Source organism: Trichoplax adhaerens, genomic scaffold, assembly GCF_000150275.1.
Source record: "Trichoplax adhaerens TRIADscaffold_1 genomic scaffold, whole genome shotgun sequence".
Taxonomy (NCBI): Eukaryota; Metazoa; Placozoa; class Uniplacotomia; order Trichoplacea; family Trichoplacidae; genus Trichoplax; species Trichoplax adhaerens.
Window position 1 is genome coordinate 4,846,132 of NW_002060943.1, and position 21,699 is coordinate 4,867,830.

Sequence of the window (21,699 nt, forward strand, 5' to 3'; positions counted from 1 at the left end):
TGTATAACTTAAATACTTTCTAAGACATTTTAAAAGTTATGTGCAGTACGGTTATGCTATTAAATCGTATTGAAAGATGGCGTTAACGAATTTATTCCAAAGTTGATAAATAAATTTGTCGTTAATGGAAGCGATTAAAGTAACATTAAAGCAATGTGAGATACTACCTATAACAGTGAACTTTAGGCAAAAATATACGATGAAAATGATACCTCAGAGGGGAAATTAGTTGCCTGAGTGATACTTGTGAATATGTAGAAAGTTTAAACGATTCTAATTTCCGTCCTCAACATTATTAATATGGACTTCGATCACTAAATCTGATTGAAGTCTGCTAGTGAGCAAAATAAAGCATGCAGTAATGCAATTGAATAATATAAGGCACAGGTCTCCTGACTTCCAAGATCGACATAACACAATGGGGGTAAAAATCCTATCTTATTGAGTATGGCTGACAGTATATCGAATTATTACGATTAAGCATACTTTACTATTTACTATTATTGCATGCAAGTCCTAGCTTTCCTCATGGATTTTATAAACTTTTTAAATAATGACGAAATTATTCATAGGGACATGCCATATCTTTGTATCGCTAACAGACTTGTTCTACTCGTACTAATAAGATGCGTTATACACCAACACAATGAATATTACAGTTGGTATTTAAGCTTCAATGCTCGAAGTATTATGCCATTTAATAGACCGTCAGCCAATTGGCAATACTGTAGCATAATACGGTATGTGCTTAATTAATTTTAAATTAGCTTTTTGGGGAACTCTTTTGCGATTAACTACTTTCAAGCAATTAGTTTACAGTCAAAACTTGAAAACTACTATTACACTGCAGTGCCAATACTTTACTGAGGTGAAAAGGTAACATGCCTGTAGAAGAGCAAATAATTTATTAATTATTTAGACAATTACAATGTTGATATAATGCCTTACTATCTGTAGAGGACGTTATTACATCGTTATGCTGCCTCATCTGGAACATCGTTGATTGCGATACAATGTTAACACTGTTATATAGAAATGGTGATGATTTAACTCCAGCTACATTACTAATTGACTTATTTTTTGGAATCCTTAGAAATCCGACAAATCTTAGATAGCCAATTTGAAATTACTAGTTAATGATGTGGTTAGAAAATTTTAAGTATTTGTCATATATAATTATTTGCTGCAGTCTTAAATAGCTGAACAAGGATCAGTGTAGTAAAATCAAAAAACTACTTGCGCTTTTGTAGTTTAGGGAAAAAATACGTAGACTAGTTAGATTACTTAAAAAATTAACTTCCTTTATTACTACTATGCTAGTAATCATTATTTATTTGCTGCGCTGTTGATATTTAGGTGTTTCAATTTCATTGATAAATCTAGGTAGTTCTAAGTTCATATACAGCTTTTCTTATTAACTGAATGATTTTAAATGTTTACAGTATAGTAGCAACACTATAATTATAGGGATACACGTTTATTTATTTAAATCGCTATGTTTGTTGTTACAAATTGAATTATATATTACAAAAATTATTAAAGATGATTCAAGATATTCTTGCACGCGGATAAGATTGGTACTGATTATTCTCATTTAAAAAGATAATTAGGCTACGGTGGTTGTCGTGCGTGAATATACGTCCATATAGATGATGTCTTATCTAGACAGCCTTAAATTCCTAGTAATTATCTTGCCCTTAAAACAATATACATGTAAAATTCACATGCGCAAGATCATTCACGTACGGCAACAGACAACTAAGACCTACTTAGCGGTCTGAGGAGATTCTAGTTGGTATGTTACAGGTCCATCATTGCGGATATCAATTTGCATATAAGCACCGAATAATCCATCTAAGTCAGGAGTAAACGATTTCAATATTTTTAATATTTTAGTAATATGCGCGAAGCATGTTTCATATATTCAATATTTTATAATGCAGTCAGTACCACATCCACCGACCTTTAATTGCTTCAGGTTTATAGGAAGATCTCAGCTGCGATAAGAATTTTTCATAGAGCTGTTTCGATGAATCTGCAGCCATAGCGTTATGGAAATCTAGCTTATTTCCTTTTAATACACTATACAATGTGAACTAGCAAAAACAATAAATGGAATTTTTGTTTCTCAGAAGATCGATTACCGGTCGATGTAGTTCGTATTTTCTGTGTATGTTGCATTATTACTTATTAGCATTGCGAATATGTTGAAACTATCTATTCGGTCGGAGCTCTATCACTAAATGATAATTATTAGTAGACCATGCATGAGCTAAGCCCTAGAGGCCCATTCAATTCCAGTAAAAGTACAGTACGATAAGTGTATCCAACTAGCATTAAATACCTGCTATGCTAACGAGTTTAGCTCATCATAATAGGATTGCAGTTTCCATTTCTAGAATGCCTATCACATACTTGACTGAGTTTATTGTCGTATCACTCACTGAGTCTACTTTCGTATAACTAGTGTCACGAACAGGCACTACACATTGGCAGCCACTGCCATTTTGCTAATTACGCTGTACTGTATATATATCACTAATCTATATATTGTCATTACCTGGCTAACACATAATATTTCTAAATTTTTTTCCATGACATTCTTTGTCCAACGTTTCTCTCCATCTTCAAATAATCTTAGGCTTAAAACCTTCCTAGAACTGCATATACAAATTATTTCAATCTATTCCTTTTCATACATTTTAAAACAAGAGACTGATTTAATATTAAGAGTACACCCTATTCACTTTAGGTAATCATAAGGAGAAATGATTAGATTATTAAGAGATTTTATCTGACGTCTAACATGTAATCAAGATCTTTATCTGTGTCATATCTTGATATGCCAATCAATATACAGAGTCCTCTACCGATTGAGCTGATTAATTCACCATCAACTAGAATAGCATTATGTTTGAAATACATGAGATTAGTTACGTTAAGGCAAGCATTCATTCACTACGCAGTCTAACTACAGTACTACTTGATAAAAGCGTCACTGTACTCGGTCGTTTTTAAATGCATGCTATGATACAGCGTCTTTAATTTCGTTTTAGATACATTCACAGGGGGAAATTATAACTAAAACTAACGTGCAAATACAGTAGTTTATACCGATATCTACTAAAATATCTGATACGGAAATAATATTGCTGTAGTTTACTATCACAGAAGAAATTTAATAGCAAGCTATCGATGGAATCATTCCACCTTGAAATTGCAGAAACATATAGTCCTCTATACTGTAGTAACTGTACTGTACTGTAGACTACCTTACAGTACATCTAGGTAGTCATTTACTTCTTTAGCAGTCGTCTACCGCATATCATCTCCAACACCTAACAACTAACCTGTCACACTAGCAGCTGTAACACGCTGGATTAAAGCTTTCATGTCTTTCTACTAACTGTTCATATAAATAATAATTTTGAATTCGTTTTATTCAGGTCAGTCTGCCTTGCTTCTAAGTGTACTGTATAGAATTGAGGGCTTATAGCATGCAAAATATGATTCGCCAGGTTTCATCAATAGTTATGGAGATGGTTATTGCACTACTAAGACATGGAGGTGTCTCATACAAACGTCCATTATTTACAGTTAAAGCTAAGCCAGAGCACAATGTCGCATACGCCAGCATTAGCCGACAATACTGTCGACCACGAATGACTGTTATAGTGTACAGTGTACAGTACAGTATATTGTACATCGCACTGTACTGTACACTTGGGATTCTACCGTACTGTACAGTACAGTACTGTACTCAGTGGACATACAGTACAGTACAGTACAGTACATACTGTAGATGCTTCTCCCAAAGAGACTCTAGTACAGTACTGTACTAAAACTACTGGAACCTTTCGTCCTGGAGGACTACACTGCCAATTTCGAACAAGATAACTCTTCAAAGACGAACGCTAACGCCAAGATAGCTACTGGCGTCACTATAATAATGAAGCCAACATCGCTCTTTCTTCGATGGAAATATTCTCTCTGCGGTATACTGTTCGTTGTATGACTGCAGTCGAACTTAGTAACAAGTGGCCACAGTAGCAGCTGCATCAACAAGTAACACACAAGAGTCATGTTGTATCGTACTACTGTACAGTCTACAGTACTGTGCTGCATGGCGCGTACTGTACAGTACAGTACGGTCAAGGAGCGTTAGTATACCTTTATGCGCAGCTGCGAACAAAGTTACTATGGAAACATAGGTAACTTTGCAAGCATGAACAGGATGACTTGTTGTCATTTAATATTAACTGCAAGTACTGGTGTAGATGCTAAGCTGTTTGCTATACTGCATAAAATTACTATTATAGAAAATACTACTTTAATAATACTCGTATAGCCAATCTACAACAGATCACCTTTTACACTTCACTGCAAATTAATCAATACGCAAAAGCGTTGATCAATAATGGCTAATCAAGAAGATACCGAGAAGAGACAACGGACTTCAGAAACAATCACCATTTCTGTTGTACGAGGAAGAAATTTGGTAGGTTACTTCGCCTCTATTATTTATCATTATTAATCGAAAAGACATTAATCAATCAGTAAACTTCATAAAATCCATAACATATATTGTATAATAATTGTACAAGTAAGGTGACAGTAAACGAAATTTAATTCTGGCTAATGATAGGTAGTGATTATATGCTGCCAAAATTTCATAGCAAATAACCTAATCATTGTGTAACTTAAATTTATTTTATAATCTCTATTTTTGTCTAAACCTTAGAAAAGTACGAAAAATGAAACGTTGACATCTACTGTAAAAATAGAATTTGGGCATAATGTAATTGGAGAATCCTCAAAAATCGAAGGAAAATCAGACTACACCGTCGATTATAATTATAATGCATCATGGTCGTGCTCCTTAATTGATCCCTTAGCTCTTGATGATTTAGTTTACAAGCCCGTTATAGGTAAGAGCAGCTATCTACTATGAAAATATCTGCGATAATATTTCGCTTTTGCTGAAATTTGAATTATCATGAAATGTGTACCAATAATTTAAACTATAATATCATTCACTCAAAGACGGTAATGCCTTGTTGTAATCTCATCATTATATTAATAGTTAGCGTAACGGAAGTTTTATCACGAGAGAGAAAACAGAAGGAAGAACGAAGTATTTTATTAGGCCAAACTTGCATCGATTTGTTACCACTATTGAAAGGTTGGTCAATTGATGTGGATCAAAGAGCTGCAATAGATTAATCAATATTAAATTATAATCACAAATACGCTCAATAAAAAATTAGGTGAGGAAAGGTTTACTGTGCGTCAACCTTTATTTCCACCCAATCCACATGCTGATGGTCACACCGATACATTTTCCAATGTAAGTGTTGAGAAATTGTAACCGCTGACTAACAATATGATCATAATCAATTCTTAATATATATTCATGTATGCATGTACACGCTACTACTCAATCAACCTAGCTTCCACAGATAGAAGTGGAAATATCAACTGCTGAGCCATTACTTTCTGAGTCAGAAATTGCTGGAAGGTTAGATTTCGTTTAAAAATTGAAATAATTGACTATATTATAGATGCAATTGATCACTTGTTAATTTAAGTTTATAATTTCTTTTATTTCTATGAAATTAGTAACATGTTTAGCTTTAGAGTTGAGTCAGCTTACGCTGTTCCTGAAGTATGGCATCAGAGTAATTTAGCGTATCATTACGTAACTGCAACCCCTATTCCGGTTAGTCAAGATAAAGAAGTGTACGTTACAATTGCTAACGGCAACTTGAAAAGTGCCATGGAAAGAGAAGGGCCTGGAGCTCAGAGAAAATGGGCTAGTACCATCAATATAACAAATCATGCAAGCTATATTATCAATAGGTGGATTAATAGCTGATAACACGGTCGATTCATATATTGTAATTTATTAGATTTGTATTACTAATAGTTAGGTTATATAGCTTGAACGTCAATATTAATCTAAAGTTATAAATATTCTTAGCAACTTACCAGTCGTTCCATTCAAAGATGAAGACGGCGATCTAACAAAAAGAGAGGTAATCATATTATGTATTTTATGTGACTATGGCTGAAGTTATTAACATATCATCATATATATATACATATGTATCAGGATCATCAATTTCGAGTGGAATGCGAAACCGACAGATCACGCGTTACCTGGAACGCAGAGAGACGCTGCTGGATGGATTCAGATGCCGTTTCTATGTAAATTACACTCTTGTATATAAAAGATCTTACAGATGGTATTAAAAACTATTGTATACTTAATTCTTATCTATTCTACTTATTTTTTAGCTTTAAAACTAGGATTGCTCATCATCGGGTTTGGCCTATTGAAATTATGAAAGTTTTACCACAAACACAAACAAAGACGAGGAAGGGTGCTCATGAAGAAGAACTATCAATACATTTCCATGGCGTTGCTTACGTTGATTTTGCTCCTTTATTATACCCTGGAGGTAAGCCAGCCGTACCCTTAATCATTTACATGTAGCCGTCAATAACTTTCGTGCATCGATGTAATTAATTTCTATTTCGTAGCTCAAAGACTTCGTGGTGCATATTTAGTACAACCCTTTTCAGAGAGTGAAATACAGGATAAGGTAATTTAATTCATCGTAAAAATGAAAATATGAATTTAAAATTATGTAACGACTCTGTAATTTAATCATGCAATATTTTTCAATCGTAGGTCGAACATCGTAGTATTGCTGATGAAGCGGCACAAATTGTTAGCGGTTTAAATCGCAGCGTTACATCTGCTATTGGCAAAAAAACTAAGAAAACTACACAGGTACGATCTTTGAGTTAAAATTAATTGGAGTTATAATAATGCCATTAATTGATATACGATGCTATTACTTGCCATAAATATTTAGTCGGTTACCAATAAACAATCCGACGGAACTGTTGCTGATGGTGATGGAACTGGAACTGAAGCACAAGTATGTGTTATATCTGATATTATTTCTAACAATCAAAGACAATCGTTAAATCATTAGAATTTATCCTAATTAAATAAGTAATACCTTTTATAATTTGATACAGGCTTATCTTGAAAATAAGACGTTCATCATGATAGAGATATGCTTAGACAAACCGCTTGTACCTAAACGACCACCTTCATCTCTAGCAAAGAGGTGCTTAATAATAAATTATTGCTAGTAAAGATAGAATTAATTGAACTAAATGCCAATAACTTATGTTTACTTTGCATAGAGTTTCAGAATATATTCCACCACGATCAATTTTTCCAACGCGTATTAGAAGTGCTCAAAAAACTTTAGACAGTTATCACAAACAAGTTGATCACGTTGCCAAGTTAATATTAAATGAGTATCGGCTTCTGAATAAAGGCATTTTAGGAAATCATCATATGCCTCAAGATACAGAAATTGTGGATGAGAGGTAACCATGTATTGACATTAGTACAGCTAAATTGAAGTTTACAGCATAAGTTTACGATGTATAATCATTCATCTTAGGCGAAAGGAGCTACTTTACGAACTAAATACTTCTGGAAAGTATTTTGCTTTCAAAGAACAGATGAAGGTATACTCGTATATCCTGTTTATGAACACGAAATTGAGTAAATGATATCGTTAACCTAACTAGAAATCATCAGATTATAATCTATTGTAATAGAAACGTTAATTACATCTACATTTAAGGCTATAAGTCTTCTGATATTATCTTACGTGCAATATCATAAATATCTAATATATTTTTTATTGTAAAATATGTTACTTTGGCATTTAAATCAACCAATTCATAATCTTTAATAAATCCTCTGTAAACAAAGTTAAGAAAGCTATGCACGTAATTTATTTAGTACTATCTTACTTCACAAACATAGTGAGATAATATTAGGTAGTCTAAACATTAAAATAAAAACGCGTTAGATGATCTAGCAATTTTATCTATATTATTTATTTGATATTCAATTAATTAAGTAATTACCGTACCCTTTAATTACTCGGGCATTTTGGACACTACAGCATGCAATAGTGAAGGTTGTACGAGAAAAGTTTCTAATAACGAAACCTTTCGAAGATAAAGATCAACTTAATGTAAGCTATAATCATTTTAAATCCATAAAAATTATCGATAGCCAGTTTATTTCTTGAATCAAAATTATTAACTTTGTGTCTCTGATTAATTATGACTATTTTTTAGAATTTTCTGAGTGAACTATATTCTTACTTAATCGATGAAATGCATGTTGGCTTAAGCAAGGTTTGTTATGATGAGCAATGATATTCATTGTATCTAAAAGTTGCTGACAAAGCATTTATAGACGGTTAAATTAAAATTTCTATTAAATATCTATATGGCATAAATTTCAAACTGCAAGGCAATACTCAGTTTTATACTACCTATATCAACTATTTAGGCATTATCAATGAAAGATGATGCACCACCTCCAGTTACTGTGATTGATGCAAACATGATGAAACACTTTGCTAAGGAAGCTGAAGTATGCTTACAGATATAATATTATCTTTCGTAAATTATAGATTTTAATCTATAGGTATCGAAATTAAGTGATATACAAAATCGCATTTGCAATAGTTAATGATCTACTTCCTTTATAATTTATTATAATAGGAGAATGGAAATTATGAACTAGCAGCAAGATATTATCAAGAAGTAATACTTTATAATCACATTTTAGCTTTAAGAATGGCAATTGTTTACATGCGAAATGATTATCATTTTTCATGATGTTTAACGCGTAAATGGATGATACGTAATTGCTCTATAATAATGGTAATAATTTGTTTAATCCGTAGCGACTTGCATGTAATAAGAATGATCCCTGTCACTGGTTCGATTATGGTACATTTTGCTTACTAATCGGCGATATCAATAAGGTATTTAACTATATTTATTTACATATTCTAACACTTAAACTATGCTACACGGTAGCCTGGCTCAATAACTGAACTGATTTTATCTCATACTATATATAATTTAAATTTCAATCATTAGGCGGAAGAATGTTTTAAAGAAGCACTAACAATTAATCAACAATTTGTACCTGGGTACAATATAGCATAATTACCTATCCGATAGTTACTTGCTATACGATAGAAAACTAAGCTCTACCTCTATTTTCAGTTTAATCCTTTATGGCATTGTTTGTCATATGGATGAGCGAAACGACGAAGCAGAAACATTTTTAGAAGCGGCGACTACCGTGGAACATGATAATATCTTGGCATGGACAATCTTAGGTATAATTGCCGATTGCAATCTTGTAGCTAGTTTTTACGTAATCAACCAGTAGTGCACGTATAAATACATAAGCAAAATTTTGATACATTCATTCTTTTAATGGGAATATTCTTTAGGTTTATTTTATAACAGTATCGAAAAGGAGATATTCGCCGAAATGGCATTAAAAGAAGCTTGTAGATTAAATTTATTACAAGCTGAAAAAATCGATTGCAATAATCTGGAAACGACCAGTGATGATCATCAGCTGAATAGTGATGCTAAATTGAATAAAGATAAGGATAAAGAAATTGCTCTTGAAGCTACGGAATCACAAAGCATAGAAGCAGAAATAAGCCGAACTGTAGCTGAAAGTGACAAGCACGAATCACCAGTCGGCGATCATCAAATCCCAAGTAATTAGAATTAATATCATTTAAGTATTGATTCGGTAACCTTTCATAAGCCAACAATGATTTTAGCTTATACATTCACACAATTTGAATTTGCTATAAAAGGTACTCATTCCTTGGAAGCAGCACCATCGCATTCATTGAAAGTATCGAATACAACGAGCAAGAAGGGTACAACACAAAAACGAGGTAGTAGACAAGTAAGCAGAGGGAATACATCAACATTCTTACAGGGAAAATCTGGATTATCGAATATCGCCGCTAACAAAAATAGAGCTCAATCAGCGCTTAGTGGCGGGTGGTCTAACCCAGACACTGAGATTGGTTCTTTCCCTGCTGGAGTAGTTCAACCGACTGAGATTCCTCCACCACCACCACGTCCTATAACCCCTATACCTGATCAAAGCACGTATATGCGTGCTGCACAGTTTCTTCTTCGAGTTAATGCCTTTCAGGTATAACAGGTTTTATTCTTAAATTGTACATTTTCCTAGCATAACTTTATCAGGATCAGAAACACTGCTTCGGTAGCAAGATCCGCCAAAACTAGTTATGACTCTTTAAATAATTTCATTCGATTTTCTATTGCAATGACTGTAGATGTGCGAAAAAGCCTTAGGAGCAGAATTAATTCAGTATCCTAAAAGCGATCTTCCAACGCAGTATTACTTACATTTAGCTCAACTTAAGCTTCAAATGAAACAGTACGATGTGGCTGAAAGAAATATTGAAGAAGCTTTAATCCATGACTATACTGTAGGCATATGGGAATAATAGTCCAACTGAAAATTGAATAATAAGTAAATTAACTATTTCTATAATAACATTTTTATAAATAGAACTCCAATTGTTGGGCTATACTTGGCCATATCAAATACTTAACCAGCAATTATAAGGAGGCACGCAGCGCTTATGAACGAACTCTAGCTCTAATAGATACTGCAGATAATATGCATATTATCTATCTAAGATTGGCATCAATATATCTGGGTGAAAAATTGGTTAGTAGCAACGCTATAGTATTAGCACCGTAATTTTTTTAGATAAATAGTATTGCGGATTTATTTTAATGAAATTAATTTCAAAACTTCGTAATGACCATCGTACAAACAGTATGAAAATGCCAAGAATACATTCTTGCTGGCTTGTAAGCATTCGCCATCCTGCTTATCCTGGCTAGGCGTTGGGATTGCTTGTTACAGGGTTTGTATATTGCATTAGCGGTTTCGTACTATAATTCTTTTATGGTAATTTAATTAAACCAAAACAAATGCTGTTATATTATATTTTACTACTATTAGATGGGAGATTTATCGGAAGCAGAAGAAGCTTTATCTGAAGCTAATGTTTTAAACAATCATGATGCAGAAGTATGGGGCTATCTTTCATTGGTCTGCTTAAGGGTAAGCAAATTGCGTAGCACTAAGTTGCTAAAATTATTGAATAGCATTTTGTTTCATACAAGCTAATTTCAACTGTTACTATGATGTATAGACCAATCGGGAAGAGGAAGCTGAACAGGCTTATAAATATGCGCTAAAGGTAAGTTTCTCAATTTTGTTTGCTAATGTAGGTATGCATCTACTAGCTTATGTTAGTACACGCATTTCGCTTATACGACGATTCCAAACAAAATGTCGAGGTGATAATTAATGTACTAATCCTAGACTGCTTAAAACGTAAATTAGGTTGGATTATCCAATAAAGAATTACTTCAAGAGATTAATGAACAGCAGAAAGTGATCGGATTTGGAAATCCTCTTGTATCTACTATATTATCACAGTAACATTATTTCAAATGGCACTATTTAACGATTGCATAAGATTACTAGTTCGAAAATGTTAATTAATTTTAAGGACATCGACTACGGAATGAACGACTAGTATATAATTTTTCTGTATGATACACATAATCTAACAATGATGATTGATAAATTTATAGTCAATGCTAAGATCGATATTTTACGAACTATAATTTTCGGTGAAATTTAACATTTCATATCATTTATTGTATAACATTCGACTGTACAATGTATTAAATATTGGTAGAGCATGACAACGTCGTTGCCAAATAAAAATCAATGATTTTAGAAATACGATATCCCCCACTTGTTCACTATTGCTTAAGTTAATGGCCATATAAAACAAGGCGTATTTATGGTGATTTTATTATCCCGAATTCGTCCCTTGAGCCAAGAAGCTTACAGATTCCGACGGATTCTATCTGTAATATTCCAATACAGTAAATAAAGCTTGTGAGTTCTTCAACATCTGCTATCTGTATCTTCTCTATTACATTGACACAACTTACCACAAGAATATAGGAACATGTACTTGGTTCAAGGAGATACATGGCAATAGCATTGGGTGTAGTGAGATCGTTTCGGCATCTATGTATATTATATAAATTAAAATTGTTACGCTATATTTTAATTCCAACCATTACATGAACCATAGAAGGTATCTGCTACATAAGTTCACAGAAAATGTTGGAAACATATGATTTTCTTACCTTAATCTAACAACAACTTTTCTTGGCATAGCGGTAGCATCACAAACATCGCCTTTACCAAAGAATAATTCCATTGTGCTAATAAATAAATTACAATGGTTTAATTCCATGTAATTAATTCAATTTTTTATCGCCGTGGAGTGGACAAGTTTTTTCTTTTAAGTATACAGTTCCAGTCGAATAATTTAACTACAATACCTTTTATGAGCAGAGTCCTTTTTACTATTAATGAACCATCTTTTATGTTCCTAATTGATAGTACAATAGAATAAGTTTAGTAAACGTAATATAAACAACAACTTAACCTTACACATGTGATAATAATATCTCACATTTACGTCCCAAGTTCCCAATAGAATGACGGTTTTACCAGATACTTGATCCTTAGATATTCCAACAATTAAAATGTTATATTAGATAGCGCATGACAAAATAGTACGATATTCCCAACTGATTAAATTGTGTTAACCTCGTGGTACTGTTTTACATATCGTCCATAACAAAACTCGTATTTCCACCAGCCGCCTTCTCCCTTGAAAATGGCAATAACTATAAGCTTAACGCTAATGCATTGGAGTACGTTGAATAAATATATATCTTACGCCATTTAAACAAAAGGTGCCCTTCAGAAAGCTTTTCATCGGGTCTTCCCCTGAAACGGCACTAGCAACAGGATCTTTTTTTCCACTAACGCTAGGAATACCTTGCTTGCTCTAATTTAATGTCAATAAAAATAGTAAAGATTTAGCTAAAGTTTAATGAAATCTGTTGCTGATAGTTTAAAAATTTTTGCAAATACTTACTGAGACCTCGTACATAACGTTCCTATTTTGCAATTTTAGAATACTATCTTTGAGTTCTAATTCTGCTTTAGGAACACTAGCGGCCATTAATAGTTACAGAATATAAGTTTAGTCTTTAAACTCAAATAGTTACACTTAATAGAGATAACAATAACGTACAATCTTAGGACTTAAATTTACCTAGGAGAATCACTAACGCTGTGACAATGAATCTGATTGATAACTTCTTCCTTAGGCCTATTACAATAATTCATATGATACAAGGCCGTGATTATGCTATATTTGATATAATCGAATCATCTATCAACATTTTACATTACTATTTCTTCCTCTCGAACCTGTAGTTCTTATTTTTACACATTAAATGTGTTGCGACTACAATTTCGTATTCACATGTTATAACTTCCTTTAAAATTATAATCTGTAATAACAGAGCGATTTATCAAGAATTAATTTACCCAAGTGCTTTAGCTTACATATAGATATTTCATTCTTTGTCGCATTAGTTATGCAACGTTAGTAGTACAGAATACCTCGTCCTTGGCATTTTCATCACAAATATAGTAAACGCTTGTCTGACGTGGTTTATCATTAGCTAGGTCACAAGGTGTACCATCCGTCATAACTAACTTATAGTATGGGAAATCTTTACTTGCGATGGTCTTTGTTGGAATCTAATTTAAGATTCAAAATTCTTAACAACTGACGCGAATACCGCAATAAAGGAGAATCCAATTCTGATATCACTGAAAGTAATAGCAGTAAGGAATACTAAAGATCTTACTTTTTCATCATTTGGCGTAACTGGCAACTCTGAAATTAAAGATGTATTCATTATTAGAGGTATTATGAATTACTGCATATCTCGATAAGTAAAGCTAAATTACGTACTGCTTTTCTTGTACGCGCCGAGTACGTAGTGATGATCGAAACTCTGCAAAGAGTAAAAAATTAGAGTACCGTATTCGCTTATATTGTAGTTCTTCTAGACATTCTACAACTGTGTCGATGAAGATAAGATTTTCATAGGTACTATTTCTAGAGTAATTACTCACCCCTTTACTATTTTCATGAAATTGATTTACATGTCGTCCATGACAAAGTTCATAACTCCAGTATCCTTCCATCTATTCGTAAAAGATCGTTGATACGTTAATTATAAATTATTTATTTTTAAGCAAAGTACAAACTAATTCGACCGACTATCATTTCCTTACTAATGAAGAGTGATGAGTATCATTTCTACCCAAGTATCTCATTCTTAAGATGAAAATATCATTGAAATATATAGCAAATTAGCTGCTATATTGCATAATCCTACATTTGGGATGATGTCGTTACGTACTGTCCATTTACAAACTTACCCTGTAAGTGCAACGTTTCTTACTAAATAGCGTCGATAATAAAATTTCAGGTGGTTCAGTATCACTTCTATCTGATTCTTTGGTTGCCTACCATCAAAATAGAAGTGATGACTTACAGCGTTACTGTCTGGCTTTACATGTTAATGGTCTGATAGCAATAATTTAGCAAACATGTTCTTACAACGATCTCGGTTCGACTATTGCCAACAATAACGACACGGTAAACCCTATATACAGTAATACACATATAAATATTCTCATTTTGATATACCTTTTGGTTCTCCTTCTTCGGCAGAACACATTCGTATTGTTCATTATTCGATGTTATCATGGACATCTTTTCGATTTCATCATTTCCTTTCTAATGGTAATAATGATAATAATAATTACGAACTAATATGACTTACTGAACAGAATGTTTATGACCTTTTAAGACGTTATATGCGTATTATATGCTGAACACGAGCACTGTCTATGTACAGCATCGAAGGCGTAATATGTGCTGTGTTTACTGCTTTGAACGCATAATATGATGTTGTGATTTTCAGCATCCCTATTCCTTTGCTATTCAACGTACTACAGTATATTAACATCATAAAATCCAGTTTATAAATGTAAGAGGAAAAATAATTTCAAAGACCGATCAAAAGTTGTAATCATTACTTTGCTCATAATCCACCTCCAATGTTGTTGTATAACACTGCGGTACAAAATTGGACAAACATTAATGCAATTTATTTTGCATGAAACTGCGATAGAAACCGATGGACATATGACAAGTACCAGTCAACGAGTTTCAACTTTGAATCAATGTTAAACAAGTAGATCGCATCTATGGCGGTACTAGCGTATCTATGTTATAGTGGCGTATTATCAGGATACGTTTACTTAATCTACTCCATTTATTGATAGTAAATTATATGAAAGTACAGCTTCCAATACTTGATATCATTCATGGATTGCTAGCGAAAAGTTGACGGAAACGCTATCTTGACATCCATTGTAGTCAAAAACTTGTAATCGATTTTTCTTTGAAGTTTAATTTCTTCACGCCAAGTTAGGGTTAAAGGGAACGATAATCGAATAGATCGGTACAGTCATAGTCGAAATTTATGGAGATAAAAGTTTATCAGACATGAGAATTTACTAACGAGCAAACTGAAATATAGTATCGCAGTGACATGATCATGTTATGGTTTCATCCATATCCGGTCTTGTGGGTCTTCTACAGAAGTGTATAGCATAGTGCTGCACTGTACAGTACTGTACTATACTGTATTACTCTACATCAAGTAGCCTAGTCGTCAACTCAGAAGGTAGACTACTATTGTGATTGTAATGGCTTACTCCAATGGCGTCTGCAGGATTTTCTGCGATCCATTTTCCAGGCCAATTGACAGAATATAATTTGGTGTCGCTAAAAGGATCAAAGTTACATTTGACATGGGATATATCAAAAAGAAGCAGCAGCAGTAGCGATACCCTCCAAATCCATGGAACTATTTGGCCCATAGCGGTTGTTTTGCTTCTTCCAATCGATTGCGCAGTGGCTTGTACACGAATTAAAAGGGGAATTTTACTGTAATCATAATAATTACTGCATTCGATGGCTACAGTCACAATATCGTAGTCTACAGTACAGTACACTGTATTGAAAGAGGAATTTTACTGTAATCATAATACAGTACTGTAATTACTGTATTCGATGGCTACAGTCACAGTATCGTAGTCTACTGTACAGTACGTACACTGTATTAAAAGAGGAATTTTACTGTACTGTAATTACTATATTCGATGGCTACAGTCACAGTATCGTAGTCTACAGTACACTGTATTGTATTTACTGTACAGTACAGTACTGTAGAAATCTGTGCTCCGGACTTTAGTGACTTTTACCCTTTGAAAGGAAATACACTGTACTGTACACAACAGTTACAAGTAGCAAGAGAACTACACAAACCTCCTTTCAGTGAGTTGGCTAATATAATAAAAGTCCATGCTGGTTTGTTCATGGATTCTAAGCTAATACAGTTCTACAAGTCTCTGGCAAGGCCTAAACATTGGAGATGAAAAGCTTCTGATATACGTACAGCATACTACTGTATACTGTACTAGTGTACGTATTATGCTAAGTACAGAATAGTACAGTGCTCTGTAGTCACTAGGGAACGTGGCAAGTTGGATTTTGAAACTTCACGTGAACTTCATGTGGATTTCGCTAAGTGTACAATCTAGTACTACTAGCAGAAACTTCGGGTGTGCTGTACTTCCCTGTATTGCGTCCGCGCAATTTTTAGCAACTTCACAATGTGAAATGTGGAGACTAGAGACCCTTAGTCAAGACCATTCAAAAATCTTCACATTTCACATTGAAATTCACGGTGGTGAAGTTCACCTGTGAAATTGCACACGTTCCCTAGACGAATTACTGCCATGCAAGAGTGCAGTACTCTGTGCATGACATCGGCTACGCATCAATCACCTTAATATAAAATTTTAATTCATACTGCGTACAAGATGCATCGTTGCAGCAATACATATTAGGCTCCGCTAGTTCCCCCATCCGTTGATGAAACTCTACTTCTACTACACCGCAAAACCAATATACCGGTCAGAACGTCATTGCTCATTTTCAACAGAAATAATCAAGATTATGGCAGAAGTCCAGTCGAGTTTCATCATCATAGTGAGGCAACTAGCGGGGCCTAAGGCACATGTCCTATCGTGTTCAAGCATGCGACGACAAATTGTCCAAAATGATCATTTGATATTGTTATTAACTTATTAACTTATTATCATCTTGTTTTGAAATAAATAAATTAATTAATGCTAGTTACAGACTGCGCAATACAGTGGATTCACGAATTTGGGCAATCCATCAACAACAGCAATCCGAAATCTGGTCTACAGTAGTAGTACAAAACATCTTACTCTTGTCATGCGTGCATGTGTCATTCATTGCGATTACTGTACCATATACAATAGTACATACTGTACTATACGTGTTACGTTACTATTGTACAGTACAATGTACAATGTACAGTACATTGGCCTCATGCTATTCCGTGGAATAATTGAAGTTACTCACGTGCTGCCAATAAGCAATCGCTGGGACTAGCTGAACGCTGAGTATTTATAATTCTTCCCTTCCCGGATAGAAAGCTCGAAAATAAAAACATTTTAGTCTACGCTGTGGTATGTAGCATATGACTTTTAATTGAATTCTTAAATTCCGGTTTAGATTAGCTAATTTAACCAATGCTTATGGCGAGACATTTTCAATCATCCTTTTTAATAAAACATCATTTATTATCAACATAATCGAACATACAGTACGTACTAATGGTAATAAATTGGACTTTTGTTATTGTCCATCATCTTGTTGATGGCGGTCTATACGTGGTTCACTTGTACAATGACTACGACGATTTGACTGGATTTCTTCTTACTAAGGCTTCTATTAGTTTCATGTAGTGTGATCTCTCCAAGTTATTTCATTGAATTGCTGTACAGCGATTTGGTTTGTAGTTTTTATTACCGGTTAATCTTAACTGCTAAGTGCTGATCAGTATAATATACGCGTATATTGTGAGTGTTTTCGGAATTTTGATGCTATCACAATTCTTTGTAGATTAGTGAACCACTGTGCTGGAGATTGGACAAGTTAACAAATTGGCCTTCATTCATGAGTGACGAAGATAAGTACTTGGACGTCGATATTGACAGTGATGACGTGAGTACGACTCTACGCTTGAATTGCTTCCGCTAGTTTCTACATTTCGCTACAGTTGTGCCGTAAACTGTGGCCATACATTGAATGATTGTAATAATCAAACCTTTTGAACCTCGATTATACTCGTAATTATGTACAGTATTGCTACTGCATGGTCATTATTAACATGCAATGCATGAATTGAGTGTTTAGAGAAAGATTTGATTCTATCGACCATGCACTGTGTACATTAAATTCCTTCCTCCATCAACAGCCAATAAACTTCGGTACTGTAAATACGAAGTTATCTTATTATCAAATTCATTTCTTTCCACAGTATGCCATACATGCGTTATCGTATAGTACGTAGGCACTATATCATCGCATCACTGACGTTTTCATAAATCGGCATAGTGAACACGCATTCACTAATGCACAATAGTATATCCCGACTATTTTACCAGTTATAAATCAATAATTTCATTTCAATCGCTGATGGTTAGTGGACTAGCTGTAATAGTGCTAGCATTGTTGTAAGTGAAGATATATATTATATATTTATAATAACCTATTTCATGATAATTGCAATATATGCAGTACAGGAGTACGTAATATCGGTCCAGCATGTATTTTCACGCTGGATCGTTATTTTAAATTCCAATAGCAAAACAGTAAGGCAGTGTATTATTATGAATGAAAACGTTGGACTAGGCACCCATTTAACAAGTACTGTCGATCATGAGAGAGATTCGAAACGAGCATCACACCTAGCACTTGGCCACTTTGCTATAAAATGTACTCTCACATACTATCATCCATGCGATAATAGAAGTTATAATACTATTTATAAAACACACCTTATAAACACCAATGCTCAGCTGCATAGTCGCGTTTGCAATGCGTAAAGGTAGCAATCTATTTGATACTTGTTCTTAATATGCCGAGAATAATCAGCTTAGTGTGTTAGTATTAATGAACTTTTCTCATGCCTGCAAACTATGTACGAATATATTGCATGTGTACAACTATGCTAAGGATGACTATGGCCTATTTCACTCTGAAAGGGAATGATTTTACCGTAAAATGCTTTAAGAAAGGTGGAGATCTTTACTCTAGCTTTTAATTTTCTGTTAGTATAAACAGTATAATTAAGATCGGGTAAAGTTATGATCTATAAATCTAGCGATATACTGTATGTCGTAAGAAGGCAAAACCTCGATATCCCGTGTATAAGTTAGTTATCCTTATATATTAAAGGATTTCGATTCTTGCAAGTTTACATCGTTCCTTAGCGCTGACCGCTAATCATTAATGCCTCACGTGTGGCTCTTTAATAAGCTAGTATTCAAGGCTAGTCTAAAATATTTCGTGTCAAACCGAGCTAATAAAGCAGGTTAACACTATTATCGGGTGCATTGTCATTGCAATCGTACAAGTTATGTAGCTGATCTTGTAACAATGAGTGTTAATCCAAGTTGAAATCGTTTTATATTTGCCTTATTATAGAATGGAGATACTGATAAGTCAACATCCGGTCTAACTCAAGCGGATAAAAGAGCCCATCATAACGCTTTGGAGCGTAAGAGGCGTGATCACATTAAAGATTGTTTCTTTGGCTTACGCGATTCAGTTCCTACCTTACAAGGAGAAAAGGTTACGATTCTTTACAGCATTTGTAATTGCTTAAAGTCGTAAATGCTAGTGCTAGTTCTCTTTTACTTTGTATACAAACAGTAAGTGGAATGACATTATTCATACAACAACATCAAACTTTGCGGCTTTTCCAGTGATATAATATTCACTTATTCTACTATAAACTAGTACACAGACCTTGAGGGATAGATTTTTAAGATTAAAATATATCGTAAACGTCTACAACTAGAAAGTGATAGCATATTGAATGAAAATTTGTCTAATATTTTTCGAATTTAAACGGTCTTTAGGCTTCACGTGCTCAAATACTGAATAAGGCAACTGATTACATTCAGTTTATGAAACAAAAAAATCAGAATCATCAGGTTTGCCTTTTTATACGAATATCCATAAATTTTTGATTATGTGCTTTTAGGACAAATCTCATTTTGTAAGGTGCTTTGCTATTTAAGTTTACCTGTTTGGAATTTACTCCCTAATAGTCAGATATAGAAGATATCAGGAAAGAGAATTATCAGTTAGAATTACAATGTTAGTTACTGATTATATGGCAATCTGCTTTAATACGTACAAATTCACTTGTACCAGCATAGAATTTATAGGCTTGTTCGTTACCCGCTTTAAGTGCAAGCCGACAGTAAAATCTAATTCTATAACATAATGCTTGTATGGCATCTTTTACACAATTTAGTGAAAACCTTAGAGAGGACGCGCAATAATTTAACTGGTACGGCGACATCTGAGAATATCGATAGTTCAACTACGACTACTACCAATAGTGGTAGAACAACAAGGAATAAAGCCAAACGAGAATTGCAATCGGACGGTAACGATGAACAAAAGACAGATACTAAAAAGGTCAAAGCAGAGTAGAAATTTTTCAAATCCCTATTAATGAATTGTTGGATAATTATCTAGCCTAGCATCGATAAATTAATTATAATTATCAGCAATTTTCCGAAATGAATTGTGAAGTGTGATGATGCGCATTTAGCTGTTGCGGTCGAGCGTGAGATATTCTTAAATGTGTGCCAGTATTTTATCAGTTTAGTTGTGTATTTGTAACGTCGATACTACTTAATTATAAGCATAATAATAATAATCATAATTTAATCTTACAAACATAGATGCGAGTGCGTAGTCTTCCTATTTTATGTACAGCTATTACCGTGATGGCAGCTCAAACTATATAGTAGTACGCACACGAGATACATGTACTATTTCTTAGCTAATATATTTTAAAATATATGATGTTTGGTTATGTTAAGTTTTAATCTTAAAAGTACATTATGTATAAGGAATAGCATCTGCTGGTACAGCAGTGATCGGAATATTTTTAAGCGATTTAGTAACTTTGTTGCTACTGGCATATTGTATTATTGTTACAGTAGATTTTCTTAGCTAGAGTGAATGCAATTTATTTTAAAGTTGAATTAATGGTTTGACTCTAATTTATTTGCAACTTTATAAATAATTAAATATTGCTATACGGTATTTTTGGTTTTAAAAACAATTTTTGGTAACTGATTGAGAATGTTACTAAGTTCATAAGGAGCCTATAAGTATCCTACTTGATGGCGTTATACTATTTTATGTAATGATTGTTATCATTGTTGTAATTATCTTTTTCGGTTTATGATTATTTGAGACTTAAAGGTAGTCTAACCAGTTTCTGAATCACGACAGTGTTACTTCGTGTTATATTATAATATAATTTATTTTATAAAAGCGTAATCCAGTGCATTATTTGTACTTTCAAACTATTCTATTATCGTACTACAGATCGTTTTAGATATTTATTAGCTAATATTTTTATCGTATCCCAGATAATAAAATTTACGATTTACTTTTTAACAATACGCATTTTCGAGTGTATTTATACCTACTGCTATACGCTGAAATAGCAATCATAGCATTGCATTACTATATTATATTTGCTAGGATTTTATGGATATACCGTCCTCGCATGGCTATTATTGGTATCGTAGTTTAAGTCGTAGTTTAAGTCATTGTTCACATTAAC

The 21,699-nt window shown here is 33.6% G+C and overlaps 4 protein-coding genes across 4 annotated transcripts; 2 read left to right on the plus strand and 2 right to left on the minus strand.

Moving 5' to 3' along the window:
* Positions 1-1,765: 1,765 nt before the first annotated feature.
* On the minus strand, positions 1,766-3,393 carry TRIADDRAFT_19862 (uncharacterized protein; the record flags this gene model as incomplete). The annotated part of the gene is made up of 5 exons (XM_002108611.1): positions 1,766-1,854; positions 1,964-2,096; positions 2,561-2,660; positions 2,807-2,897; positions 3,351-3,393. The coding sequence occupies 5 exons, from the start codon at positions 3,391-3,393 to the stop codon at positions 1,766-1,768; spliced, it is 456 nt and encodes a 151-aa protein (XP_002108647.1).
* Positions 3,394-4,417: 1,024 nt separating this feature from the next.
* On the plus strand, positions 4,418-11,419 carry TRIADDRAFT_51790 (uncharacterized protein; the record flags this gene model as incomplete). Its single annotated transcript, XM_002107824.1, has 31 exons — positions 4,418-4,498; positions 4,742-4,928; positions 5,084-5,182; positions 5,268-5,347; positions 5,451-5,518; positions 5,620-5,859; positions 5,981-6,035; positions 6,113-6,207; positions 6,298-6,461; positions 6,544-6,605; positions 6,695-6,796; positions 6,882-6,947; positions 7,051-7,142; positions 7,222-7,410; positions 7,488-7,554; positions 8,001-8,072; positions 8,179-8,238; positions 8,396-8,479; positions 8,611-8,652; positions 8,796-8,876; positions 8,995-9,047; positions 9,124-9,239; positions 9,357-9,635; positions 9,738-9,832; positions 9,866-10,087; positions 10,233-10,388; positions 10,472-10,633; positions 10,746-10,835; positions 10,934-11,035; positions 11,127-11,174; positions 11,321-11,419. The coding sequence occupies 31 exons, from the start codon at positions 4,418-4,420 to the stop codon at positions 11,417-11,419; spliced, it is 3,408 nt and encodes a 1,135-aa protein (XP_002107860.1).
* A 368-nt stretch (positions 11,420-11,787) lies between these two features.
* TRIADDRAFT_63488 (uncharacterized protein) lies at positions 11,788-16,309 on the minus strand (the record flags this gene model as incomplete). The annotated part of the gene is made up of 17 exons (XM_002108612.1): positions 11,788-11,856; positions 11,944-12,022; positions 12,145-12,222; positions 12,343-12,392; positions 12,450-12,527; positions 12,747-12,857; positions 12,948-13,023; positions 13,128-13,184; positions 13,286-13,368; positions 13,481-13,621; positions 13,732-13,760; positions 13,839-13,881; positions 14,003-14,074; positions 14,312-14,398; positions 14,583-14,672; positions 15,659-15,728; positions 16,272-16,309. The coding sequence occupies 17 exons, from the start codon at positions 16,307-16,309 to the stop codon at positions 11,788-11,790; spliced, it is 1,251 nt and encodes a 416-aa protein (XP_002108648.1).
* A 1,687-nt stretch (positions 16,310-17,996) lies between these two features.
* TRIADDRAFT_51792 (uncharacterized protein) lies at positions 17,997-20,549 on the plus strand (the record flags this gene model as incomplete). The annotated part of the gene is made up of 5 exons (XM_002107825.1): positions 17,997-18,044; positions 19,530-19,676; positions 19,967-20,041; positions 20,159-20,207; positions 20,368-20,549. The coding sequence occupies 5 exons, from the start codon at positions 17,997-17,999 to the stop codon at positions 20,547-20,549; spliced, it is 501 nt and encodes a 166-aa protein (XP_002107861.1).
* Positions 20,550-21,699: the final 1,150 nt, after the last annotated feature.